General features: G+C 41.7%; 1 protein-coding gene across 3 annotated transcripts in view; it reads right to left on the bottom strand.

Annotated features, from left to right (window-relative positions):
- Positions 1 to 5,206, bottom strand: part of LOC109463791 (transcriptional coactivator YAP1-like) — a 40,057-nt gene extending 34,851 nt beyond the window's left edge. For 2 of the 3 annotated variants that reach the window (XM_019760655.1, XM_019760654.1), the window contains exon 1: positions 4,495 to 5,206. In XM_019760655.1, coding sequence (XP_019616214.1) covers positions 4,495 to 4,710 — 216 coding nt within the window. In that variant the 5' untranslated portion in view covers positions 4,711 to 5,206. The remainder of the gene's footprint in view (positions 1 to 4,494) is intronic. The other variant, XM_019760653.1, reaches the window with a different exon arrangement.
- Positions 5,207 to 13,696: the final 8,490 nt, after the last annotated feature.

The raw sequence follows: 13,696 nt of genomic DNA on the forward strand, positions 1-13,696 counted from the left end.
AGTTCAACAACAATCAACTGACGGGCACAAAAACCTCTGACAAAGAACAGTGTAAGTACTGTAACAGAGGAGTTGTCTGAAACAATAGTAGCCATTGGGCTGAGACTGTCCAAATTTGTTCTGTTTCTCTCACAATAATCAGCTGCCTGTCACTAGCACTGCAGCAAGGATGGTAAACAAAGGTTAGGAGGAGAGTTCTATTTTGCAGTAAACCACTAAGGTCCAAAGGCCCTGATGCAAGATTAAAATGGGTGAATCTGCAATCAACACAGTGTTCTATACTACATGTATAGCTAGGCAGTCTGAAATATTTTTTCTTTACCTCAATTTTGTTTCACGAAACACCATGTTGAGTGCCAAAGGCATGACAATTATATATTTCTTTATAACATTGTTAGTGGGGGGCATGCTCCTCCAGAAAAAAATTTGAAATTTTGACCCCCTAAACACTATTTCCTGGATTTTGAGGGGCGAATTTTGCTGGTAGACTAAGCTTAGTTTAATGACATATCTTTCCGATATCATTGCACAATTTTCCCATTAAAGCTGACAAATTGGACAAAATTTTTGTCTATCTTGAGCAGCAAAATTCTATCAAAGGACGGAAAGATGTACCCTGGCTAGAACTACTAGTACTAAGCTGGAACATTGAGTACAGCCTCTGCCAGCTGTCCAGAACTTGATGGATAGAGTTGACCTGTCATCTCTTTTTAAGGACAAAGGTCAGAGCACCAGTTGAACCCAGGCCTGATATGGCCATACTGATAAATGACCTGCATGATTTGATTAGAACTCAAAGTGACCAGGAACTACTTTTCCATTAAATGGGTTATACGAGTGCTCTGGCTCCTATCCTGAAGAAAATAAACAATATGTTGGGTTTCCTTCTTGCCTGTGCTAAACCAAACTTGCATTACAGTACATGTAACAATGATAATCTACCTGTTTCATCGATTAATGTTAAATGTGTAAAAATATGCATTACGGTAGAAAAGAGACATCAGAAAGACAGCTAGGATTTCATTCATCTTTAAAACTTGAAGTCCTTCTATTTTTTGCCAACACTTTTCAAATAGATCATCTTATTCCATGAGGGCAAAAATATTTCACCAGAAAAATTCAGATGCACAATACTCTTGTGTTCATACTATTACATGTATTTTTTTTTCACACTCAAAGAGATACGTGTTCAGTTACATGTACGATGTAGCTGCATTATTTTGATGGATCAGAGTAAAAAATTTTGATTGAAAATAGAATAACGGCCGATGCACACCCACTTACTAGATCTAAGGTTGGAAAAAAATCTAAGGGAAGACCGAATATGATTTTTAAAAAAAATTTCAATAGATCCAAAAATGTAACAGAGGACAGCATTTCCAGCAATTTTTCAACTTAAAAATAGCAAAAGTTAAATAAAAAAAAGACACAAATCCAGCAACTTTTCATTGATGCAATTCAAACGTGTGAGTTTCAAGAGGACTGGACTGCATTTTTACCAGTGGTCACTTGTTTTTGACAGCATATTCTAAGCACTGGTCAAACCAGTGGACGTTCTGTTGACATTACACTGACTCAGTATCAACAAGGTAGCCACTCTGTACCTTGTCACACACAGGAAGCCTACTCACACTTTACAAGGCCATCTTTTCTTCTGATCTAAACTGTCAACAAGGGTTGGGAGCCTCACTGTAAACTCCCTGTCCCTCACAACAAATACATTACGTCACCTACCATGTTAGTATTGACCATCTAGATAGCTCCTTTTAGTTAGTACTGTGAATTCATTAAGGCACTGCAATTTCAGGGTGGCAAAACAGAAAATATTGAAGATGAGGAAATTTGTCTGATATTGACATTTACTGAACTGCCATTTCTTAGCACATTTTCATCATCATTTTGTACTTAAGGCATTTAAAATAATCCCAAAACAAGCTACATGATATATCTTTTGGGTATCACCCATGAATAGCTAAAACCAGCCTATGATACAACTTACAAGACAAGCAACTGTTTTCAGTCAGCATTATTGTATTTCTGCCTTACAGATATCAGTATACTATAGGATAGGATTGATTCAACTACATTTAAATTTAAAAGAATGACCAGAAAATTGACTTTCAAAATCCAGTTTTGCTGCCCTGAAATTGCAGCACTGTGTTCACTACATGTCTTTAAATTTGCAGCTGAAACTATATCATACTCATGATAGTAATAGTATACTGACACATGATGCAATGAGTTCAAAGTCACCATGAAAACTAACAACTAAAAAAAAAACAGCAAATATTTCACAATTTACCGTATCACTTCAGATAGATGAATATCATAAAAGATTGTCCAATGGGAATAGAATCAAACACTTTCTCCCATATGGAAGCAATGGAACAATTAATCCGTCTGATGATTATCAGTACTTGGGTCTTCAGATTAGAGCAGATAACATTATGCTAAAGCCTACTACATACCCTATCAGTGTGTGATCTTCCCTATAGGTGTAAACTAGCGATGGGTTGTTTGTACATGTGCTATATGTGATGTAAAACTAGTAGTACATTTGTAGCCCAGGATTCACAGTTCTGCCGTTCTTTTTCTCTCCATCCCTCCCTCCCAATGTATGGGATATCCTATTCTGCAGAGGGTTATATTGGCTATCTTGGGTGTAACCCGAGATGGCTTCAAAGACCCCCTAGCACCCATCTGTTCTGGGGTTTATAGTGTACTCAGATGGTCAACCTGCCCTGGGCAAGGCAAGGCTCTGTGGTCTTGTTTGGGGACTTCATTGAAGCACAGATGTCTTTTCTCTTCAACTGTTTTACATTAAAACTAGACATGGAAAGTTTGTCAAAACGTCATACAGTAATTTCTTCATAGAACAATATTTCTACCTGGATATATTTCTAAAGGTTCTTTTGACATGGCCCACAAACGTACCAGCAACTTTGTATCAGGACATGTTTTATGGTCTAAAACATATATTTTTCCATTTCTTTTTTTAATATATACTGGATACAGTACACTCTACAATGACCCCACAGACAGATATTAGAAGTATATAACGTTATATATACAAAATTTTACTTCAAATTTAGGACAGATTAGTTAGTAACTAAGTTAGTCTAAAAGTTTTGGTGCACTGCAATCTCACTATTGACTATGCTATACCAGGATATAGCAATATCAACAGGATGTGTGCTATTGTTTTATATGTACAGTAATAGCTTACATATAAAGTTCATGATACTACACTAAGGCATGAGTTATATACGTGTAAATGCTGATCTACACTTATTTTCTCTGAAGAAAATAGACACCTTACACCATGAGATTGTTATACAGTAGCAACACTGTCAGACTCAGAGTGTTATGACAAAAAATTTGTTATTCAGTCGACAAAAAAGAAAAGATTTCCTGAGTATTCTTAAACCATACGCCAAGTTCTAGATGTGGTATAATAATCAGTTTAGAACTTCAGAACTCTTTTGATTGCAGTATGGAGAAAGGAGTTAGTTTTCCAAGTGCGCAACGTTTTGAAGTCTTTTATCTGGGGGTCTAAATCTGATTAGGTCAGCAGTGAGTGTATCTAACTGGGTTACAGTCGCCCTTTGCCATGATTGGGTGTACTGCACATGGCCGACAATGATCATTTTACCACGTCTGTGCCAAAGTCTAACTGCAAACAGCCTCGCAGTGAACCTTCTTGACCCAACTCAAACCAGTTTCCCCGACAAAACACTTGGAAAAAGTTTCCAGGACAAAATTAAGACACACGAGCTATAAAATACTAAATTTTTTTCAAATATGATTTACACCACCGAATTAGGCTGAAAATTTGTGGTTCATAATTTGATTATCATACAGTGCTTTGAACATATATGATCTTTATCTCTATTCCCTGAATGTTTTGAGTAGCCTTGCTTGTGTAATACTTGAGCAATATACATGATCTACAATCTGATCTGTGATTTAGGACTTGTAAGCTCTTTCCACACTTAGCATGTAATCTTTTAAGTTTTAGGATCATATGGATCATTTTAATGTCACAATGATTCATCTGACTTTTTCATAACATTGTCAAAAGAAAGTTGGGAAGCCTTCTCTCTCTTCTTTTCTACAAATTCATGGTGGGCTGGCAAGACTTCACATCAAGTTGTGATTTTAGTACCTCTAGATGGGGCATGAGCCCCATTAACGACAACTGTTGGTAACACCAATCTGGTAACTATATAAAGCTAGGATCCCAGCTGGGAATCAAACCCATGTCTCCTGGTATCAGGGCAGGGCTTGCTACTGACGGGTAATCTGTGTAAACACACTAGCAGCGTAATACGTGTTGTATACATACACGTCCCATCTTAACATATACAACTCCCTAGTTGTCTAGTTGAAACAGAAGGCTGGAGAGGAAATGTTTGAAGTTTTATGGTCGTATTTTCTTTTTTCTTCGTTGTGTTTTAGCGTAGAGTAAAAAGTAAGGAGAGGTATCGTACTGACCTGGCTGGTTGGTGGGGGGCCCGGGTAAGCTGCCGCCGAAGCACCGCCCTTTGCACGGTCTGGAGGCGGGTTAAAGAACGATGGAGGCAAGTTTCTCATCCTCATGGGCACGGAGACGGGCTGTCCTTCCTTCTTGTTCATAACGGCGGCGAACAACTTCTCCAAGTCCCCCTCTGGGTCCCCGTGCGACAGAACCTGTCTGCCCTGGGCGTCCATCTTGGCCCCAGCTGGAAAAGGTCGCAAGTTCGAGTGCAAAAACTCCCGCGAAGACGAACTGTCCCGTCCAACAACTGACCAAAAACCTCACCAACAACACGGGCGAGGTCCTCCTATGGCCGAGACACTGCTAGCTCCAAAGGGCTGACCAAAAAACTGAAGGTAGACCGAAGAAAAGTTGGTAGAAACGTCAAACCGCGACCCTACCCCACTCTAGGGCCAGCTGCAGACGACTGATTCCCACACGGGACGGTCACCTCCCCGCCGTTCCTTCCGGAGTCAAAACCGCCCGTTTTGGCACCAAAATCCGATTGCCTCCGCAAGGAAGTTGTTCAGGACAATCCCGGCACTTGTAAATATTCTGCTAACGGAGTTAAATTGGCGGGATCGGTCTGTTTTTGCCGACTTTATGGTCCGGTTGCCGAACCTGAAACTTCTCTACTCGGCTTGCTAACTTTGGGTGAGTCTGCACAAGTCATTTAACTCATGAATTATTAATCAGGCACATCACTACATAAACATTGGTGACATCCGCCAAACAATTAGTGCTCACTTCGAATAGCACTCAAGGCGAAATAGTCCTGGAGAGTAGACTGTTTAGAAAAAATACAGTTACAGTTATAAAAACTTATTTGCGTCATTTCAACAACAAAAAAATTAAAATCTTCACAAGAATTGTTAATAGCACATACCTTGATACCTTGATACCGTCTTCGGGATGAGAGGTAATCCTGTGGTGATCCCGATCTCGACTTCACTCAGTGTTATACTTTATGCTCTCCCAGTATTTGTCTAGGTTCGTCTTGAACTCATTTACTGACTCTGAGTCAATTACGGCCTGTGGTAGACTGTTCCAATCCCTAACGACCCGGACGCTAAATGACTGTCGTCTAACTCTTCCCTTGGCCAAAGGGACCTCCAGTTTGCAACTGTGCCCTCTTGTTGATCCTTCTGTTCGCTTCTTGAAGAAGGATTCGAGTTGGATTCCCTCCAGCCCTCTTGCTAGTTTGAATACCTGTATCATGTCTCCTCTGCGCCTCCTATACTGTAGGGAGGGAAGACCTAAGGTCCTCAGTCTCTCCTGGTAGGGTAGATCCCTGAGATTCAGAGGGAGTTTGGTGGCCCTTCTTTGTACCTTCTCCAATTCCTGCTGGTCTAACCGGAAGTGAGGCCCCCATATCACGTTGGCGTATTCAAGGTGAGGGCGAACCAGGGACTTGTAAAGTAGTGGTATAGTCTTAGAGTCCAGGTTATGAAAGGTTCTCTTGATTATCCCTAGCATCCTGTTTGCCTTCCTTGCTGCCGCTGCAGTGTTTGCGTGAAAGGTTAGTCTGTTGTCCATTAACACCCCCAAGTCCTTTTCTTCTACTGTTTCCTGGATCTCCTGGGATCCTAGTGTGTACGTAGCCTTGGTGTTCTGCTTCCCTAGATGCAGCACCTTGCACTTGCCAGAGTTGAATGGCAACTGCCATTTAGTAGACCAGTTGAGTGCTTCGTCCAGATCTTGTTGTAGGATCTCCCTACCCCCAGCTGTCGCCACTGTGTGGTAGATTTTGCTGTCGTCAGCAAAAATCTTTATCCCGCTGGACACCCCCTCAGGCAAGTCGTTGATGAACACGACAAAGAGCACCGGTCCTAGCACGCTACCTTGCGGTATACCGCTCTTTACTTCTGTCCATGTAGATGCTTCCCCGTTGAGTACCACCCTCTGCCTCCTATTGGCCAAGAAGTCCTCAACCCAGTTCCACAGTGTACCACATACTCCGTAGGAACGCAGTTTGCAAAGTAGACGCTTGTGGGGAACAGAGTCGAACGCCTTCTGGAAGTCGAGGTAGACCACATCCAGTGGGTGACCTTCTTCCAGGGCCTTTGTCCACTCTTCCATGATCACCAGAAGTTGGGTAACACACGACCTGCCAGGTACGAAGCCGTGCTGTGCATCAGTGAAATGCCTGTTTGCAACCAAAAATTCCACTAATGCATCCCTAATGATGGATTCCATCAGTTTTCCTACCACCGAAGTGAGACTAACCGGTCTGTAGTTTCCAGGAATGTCTCTCCCCCCTTTCTTGTGGATGGGTGTTACGTGGGCTTGTTTCCATGCTTGAGGTAACCTGCCTGATTCCAGGGATTTACTGAAAATCATAGTTAGAGGGTGTGCCAAGTCGTAGGCCAGTTCCCTTAACAGTCTCGGATGAAGGTTGTCGGGACCTGCAGACTTGTTGGGATTCAGCTCTGTTAGCTTCTTCAACACCTTCTCCTCTGTAATTTCCAGGTCCTCTAATCCTGGCCCCAAGTGCTTCACCTCCACTTCGGGAATGTCGACGATCTCCGAGGTGAACACACTGCTGAAAAAACCTGTTTAGCACTTCCGCCTTATCCTTGTCTGTCTTTGCTTCAGTGTTGTCTGGCTGCTTCAAGCTACCCACCTTGGGTCTTGTCTGTAGACGTGATCTAGCATACCTCCAGAAGGCCTTTGGGTTGCCTTTGATATCCTTAACAAGTCTGTGTTCAAAGTTACTGCATAGTTCCCTGGTGAGATTTCTTAACTTGTCCCTTTTCCCTGCATACCTCACATAATCTGTTTGCTTCCCAGACTTCTTCCACTTAGCCCATGCTTTCTTCTTACTCCTGCTTGCTTTCAGAGCTTCGTTGTTTAGATACAGCTTGTTGGGTCTGCTACCAGGCTTCGCCATTGGAACACAACTGTCAATGATCCTTTGCATGACTTCTGTGAACCTTTCCCAGGCTTCTTCCACATCTAGATCTCCCAGACTGCCCTCCCAATCTTCCTGCTGTAACAGTATCATTGCCTGAGCAAAGCTTGCCTTGTTGTAGTTTCGCCTCGGTTGGTTCGGTGGTGCCGCCTCCACGGAACAGCAGACAGAAAACCGCAGGTAGCAGTGGTCTGCTCTACCAAGTCCTGGATTATAAGTTATCCCCCCTACCAACTCTTCCTCGTTAGTGATGACAAGGTCCAGCACTGCAGGAGTCTGGTTGTTCCTGTATCGTGTGGGCTCCGTTACATGTTGGTCTAGATGGTTGTTGTCCAGGCAGTCCAAAAGTAGACGGCTGTGATGACTCTCACTACCTGTAGATTTCCACCCCTCCCAGTCTACCTCTTTGATGTTGAAGTCCCCCACGACCACAAGGTATCTTGGCTTCATGTTGCACACAGCAGTTATCAGGTTACACAGTTTACTTGTACTGGTCACTGGGTCTGACGATGGACTTCTGTAGATACATCCTAAGGTGAGGTCGAAAGTACTCTTGCCCCTGATCTCGCATCGTAAGAACAGATGTTCCCCAAAGTCCTGTTCGCTAAAGTCCAGCTCACTAACTGAGACATTCAGAGTTTTCTTTACATAGATTACTATTCCTCTTTTGCCACTGTTACAAGGGTTGTGTGAATCCGCATCAAAGTTCATAAAAGATTCATAGTTATCCAGTTCAAGCATACACTTACCCACTGGGGTTGACTTCGCCTTGGGTAAGACCTCTGTTATTACTATGATGTCAGGTACGTCTGTGGCTATTGCAAACCTGAGTTCTTCCATCTTATTCAAAAGCTGGTCAGCGTTAGTGTAAAATACTTCCAATGTCCCAGCATCCCCTTCATGTGTTGTATCCCTGTCTAGTCACTTATTCCCTCGTGATAGTCTTGTACATTGTATGATCCTACCTCTTCTGATCATTAGGTTATCCTCCCCTCTCTGTCTCCTTTCTTTGAGCTCAATCCTGAGTTTCCTGTTCCTCTCTCTTTCGGTAGGTGTCAAGTCAGGTGAGATGTAAATGTTAGCAAACCTGTCACTGTTCTTCAGATGTTTGGCCTCCCTCAGCAGGCCGTGTCTTCCCTGAGCATCCTTGAATGTGGCAAGTAGGAGTCTATTTCTGCCCGGCTCCCTTTTTCCCAGTCGTACCGCTTTGAGAACACAAACATCCGGTTCCCCCAACTCCCTGGCTACTTCCCCAATAAACTCCCTGTCCAGCCTTTCCCTGTCAGTGGGATCCTCCGAGGCAGGCTCCGGGACGTTGTGAAGAATAATATTGAGTTTCCTTTTTTCTCTGTCCATCATATCGTGAAAAAATGCTGATTTAATAATTTTAAAAACTTTTCTTGCCCAACAAGTTTGTTGGTATAGTTCTCTTTTGAGAGTTTCACAAATAGTTTATCAATAAACCCGCATCAAGGTTATGTTTTTGGGTGTGCCCAAAAGTCTTTTTTTTTTCAATCATTATCATTTTTCTCCGTTTTTAATGTCCTCGGTTTAATATATTCATACAGTGCAAGGTGCGAGCTCTCCCAGACTTCAATCTAAAAATAAAAAAGCAAAACCATAGTGTTGAATTATTCATAAAAACTTGAAGATACGTTGCATTTCTTGTTAAATTGCTCCACACATCAATGAAGAAATCCATATACTAGTATTTGACGACAGACATAAAATGTTCATTTGCGCAATTCAGCGGATGGATATTTTGACGCGCGTGGGCCAGTGAGCCGCCTCAGGTTTCTCTGATGGGACGCCCCTTTTGACGTCACTATGTAAATAAACCCTTAGTTCGAGAGCTGTGAGGATTGGGGAGAGGTCGATTTCAGCCAAGAAAACAATGGTTGTTTTGTTATGGGATACGATTAGGGAATTGTGTACCACGGTTTTTGTTTCGGAGGAAAGAAAGCATCACAATGGCCCATCTATACCTGATGGAATCCTCGATTTGCATTTGCTGAGACTGAGGGAATTTGGGTTGACACGAAATGCCTTTACAAAATATAAACCATTTATTTCGGACGCAACAGGATGTAAATCAACAATTGTCAACATAAACTATCCCGTCAAACTAGCGCCTGTCATTGTAAAACATCACGACGTAGTTTCTCCATTTGTAAAAGTCAAAGACTCTTTCCTGGGTGGGCTCTGTGTCGGTTCGTTGGCAAGGAAACCAACTGAGTAGGTTCCCATGGGGTCCCGAAACTTGGCCATTGAGCCATTGCCCTAAATATAAACAATGAAGGATTTACCCATATATGGTAGTGTCCCTTCGCGGAACACGCCGAAGCCCCGCCTTTTATGCCCAAATATGGAAGTATACGAGGCTATGACGCGCCATCCCGGAAGTGAGGGCGGACACGGAGCACTTCCGGTTCGCGATGGTGTAGGTGGAGTTAATCCTTAATCACTTCCTGTCAACATAATCGATCGTTTCCGATGTGTTTTCTTTCCCCTATTTTATGAGTAACAACTTGTAGGGGTCATTGACACCAATGGTGAGCAATATTTTGACAACAGAGTAATTGCATGGCGAAAATAAAATGGATGTTTATAGAATAAAGACTCATTCGTTTTGGTGATAAGAATTTTAAAGGTCCTTTTGAGCTTGGTGATGCAATTGTACATACACTGATAAAGAGTTTTGGACTTGATTAAACACAAGAGAAAGTAGTCAAAGAAAACACACAAGTTCTCCCCCCCCCCCCTTCTCTCTGTGATTAGGTTAGATAAGAATATCATAAAGTTCAGTGAAAATGATTTAATACTACGAAAGTTTTGAAAAAAGTTAAAAGTACTTTTTTTTTCTATCTACTTATTTGCTTTCATGCTTTCCCCACTGCAATATGACTCGATCTTTTTTTTTAAATTCGGGTGGAAAAATAGTAAACCTTGGCCAAATACTTGAAATAGGGAAAATAATTGGTAAAGGACAGTTTGGCTACCATAGAGTTCATTTTCCTGTGTTACTCTTTAATACTGCGGCTTACTCAATAGGCCAATTACTGACCTGTTGCCAATTTGCATAATGCACCTTTAGGGTAGCCTGGTGTACATGTAGCCTCCTTTGCATGCGGCTGGGAGAAGCCGTCGCATATGGGGGGGGGGCGTATCTGCAAAATGCAATTTTCTGATCAAACGTACATCGCATGCATAGTTGCTCTGGTCGCCCTTCCACCCCCACCCCCTCCCCCCAAAAAAAATTACACAGCTCCGTAACGCCTTCGAGGGGCTAGCCTAGTGGAGGTTTATTTTTATGTATCGGTGTATCCAAGCTACTGTCCAAGCAAAGGTTTGGGTTTTGGGGGTACCGGTATTTTTAGCGTGTATTTAGGCTTTTTTTATCGGGGTTTCTCTTTTGCACTGATTTTTTTTGCAAAAGAGAAACCCCGATAAAAAAGCCTAAAAACACGCTAAAAATACCCCCAAAACCCAAACCTCTGCTTGGAGAGTATATCCAAGCAAGGGTAATGAAAGCTCCTTGATCCAAGGCTGTTATATAACGTCCTTGGTACATATCAAAGGTTTGACTTTGAGTGGTTTGCGTTCAGTGACAATGAGGTTGAAGAGCTTTTGAGTCTCCTTGGACAAATGAAGTTCCAAGGTCTGTTTTATCGACATTTTACACACTTTTGCACACGTTTCAGGCTGTTGATTCAGCCCCCAACGTTAGTCTTCGCCACAATAACACAGCTGGTTCAAAAACAGTATTTAGGCAAAAAAAAGGCCAGGGGAGTTTGACCACCGAACTTACTTGAAACCTGACTTACTTTTAATTGCCGAATTCTACTATCCCCTACTACCCCCAACGTGGCTGCAGTTGACTTAGTCAAAGTCGTTTATTGCACAACGATTGTCACGGGTACAATGTATGGCAAATGATAAAGTTACTAGTTTGTATGAGTCTATCATAATACTACACATATGGTCAATGGTTACTGTGTCTGACAGAGTGTTATAAAGAACTACTGGCTAGAGAAAATATTTCAACTCTACCGTACTTTCTACATTACGCTAAACTATACTTAGTGGTAGGATACTTGTGCGTCAATGAGTACATGTATCCTGTTTCTGTATTTATTCAATCGTACTTTTTGCAGTAAACTGTGGTAATAAAACTCATATGGATAAAACAGACCGAACATGACCAAAGGAGCTACGAGAAAGATCCTACAACGAACGGATACGTTCAGAACATCACATACTAGTAAGTACAGAACCTGAAAACAAAAACAACACTTGAGAAAACTCCAGCAGGTGACAACAATACCGGCCCTTGTGCTCAGATCTGGCGGCGTGCCTTTCAAGTCGGCAGTACCAAGGTTGTGTTCTTCTCTTGCGGTTGTGTAGAGCGTTGTTTTTGTTTTGCAAGTAAACGTTGATTACAGGGGGACACAAAGGAAGCAAGCAAGTACAAAGGATGTTGGTTGCAGTGGCGCCTCTGTCAGTTTATCTGTTAATCTTTTCTACCTCCTTGGACAGACCTTACTTCTTTTTCACGAAGCTAAATAATGAATAAATGGAAACATACACCAAGGAGATTTAAAGATCCTCCTTGCATACACCAAGGAGCTTAGAATAAGCTACGGTATAGCCCTCCCACCAGGTCTTCTAAAAGGAGTTAGGATGTCATTGGGACAGAGTTCGAATTCGGCAAAATAGAGTCTGCATTGGCCAAATTGCGTTGCCGCTCATACTTTTCTAGTCATATATAGAGAACCTCATTGATTAGTTTCTGCGAAATTTTCTTCAAATAAGCATACGTTAATACGTTTTTTACTTGCGGCTTGTAACAAGAAAACATGTGGAAGTGATACTCGTAATAAAAACGAAAGATACTAGTATGCCATGCATTAAATGTCGCTTTTATTTTCAAAGAAGAGCCTTCACTTGGAAAATGGCAGACTCCTAGTGCGCTCGAAGCGCCCTCTTGTTTTAGCATGTAGTACTGCAGGATAACTGTATGTTCAGATGCTTGAGTGTTAATTTCACACCAAGGGGCTTTAAACATACAATGACAAATGATTTCTCCACCAAATACATGTATGTAGACTCTGAGAATTCATTTATCTTTCAGATATACTTTAAAAGCCTATTTTCATAACATATATGCATATACATATTCAAAGAAAAGTTACATGTATAAGCAAGTTAACATCCTTGGTACATTTTGTATCAGAATAAAGTGAAGACCATACAATTTCTTAATATTATTTCAATATTAAAGGATACTCTAAAAGTATGGCTTTGTCATTTTTAAAAATCATTTTACCTTTTCACTCTGAAAACTTCACAATATCTCTACCAAGTTTCAAGGTACATGTACATGTAATCAGAAAATGGAGAGTAAAAATGAAACTTAATTAAAAACATGGAACAACAATACAATAAATGCTAGTTTCTTATTTGTTGTAGTAAGGACTCCTGGGATCTCTGAGTACAAAATTACAAAGCACTGAGGTAGTAGATATACATTTTTTCCTAATGACAATGATTGCATGTTATACATGTATATGTGTCCAAGGAAAATAGCAATTCCTTGTACTGGTATCATCATGCATCAATTTTAATGATGCATTGGAACTGTGGAGGAATTCTATGATGTAATTTAATCAGATAATTGTTGCAAAGTTCTTCTTCTGGATTGTATTGATCAGGCCGCACACTGGACTTTTGTGGAGCATCGTGGTTTATTGTGTATTGTGCCTCCAGGACTCCTAGCACCAGAGTGAGGTTCCTGGGTTGGACTATTCTACTTCTAAGATAGGGGGTTGTGTAACAGGACTAGTCTACTTATATGATAGGGGGGTTCTTGTATGGTAATGCACATATGGTTCACAGTGGGTTCACAACAATAATACACCAGTTCCTTAATTCCTCCACATACTGTCCACTTACTCCCACCTGGCACATACTAGGTCACCTCCAGGCATGACCTCCCTATCAATCAACTGTCCAAATCACCTTCCACCCTAGCCTCCTTTTCAGGCATTCCCGGATCGGCCTTTTTCTTGGGGGGGGGGGTATTTTCTGATCAAACGTAGATCGCACGCAATAGAAGCTCCGGCCGGCAACCCTACCTATATCTACGTGGAACGCCTGCTCTCATTCGGTACCAACAAAGGCCAATTAATGTATCCGCGAGGAACTGTTAACATTATCGCGAGAAGCCGGAGCTTCTATTGCGTGCGATCTACGTTTGATCATAAAATACC

The sequence above is a fragment of the Branchiostoma belcheri genome, unplaced genomic scaffold, assembly GCF_001625305.1.
Source record: "Branchiostoma belcheri isolate BF01 breed outbred unplaced genomic scaffold, Haploidv18h27 scaffold13, whole genome shotgun sequence".
Taxonomy (NCBI): Eukaryota; Metazoa; Chordata; class Leptocardii; order Amphioxiformes; family Branchiostomatidae; genus Branchiostoma; species Branchiostoma belcheri.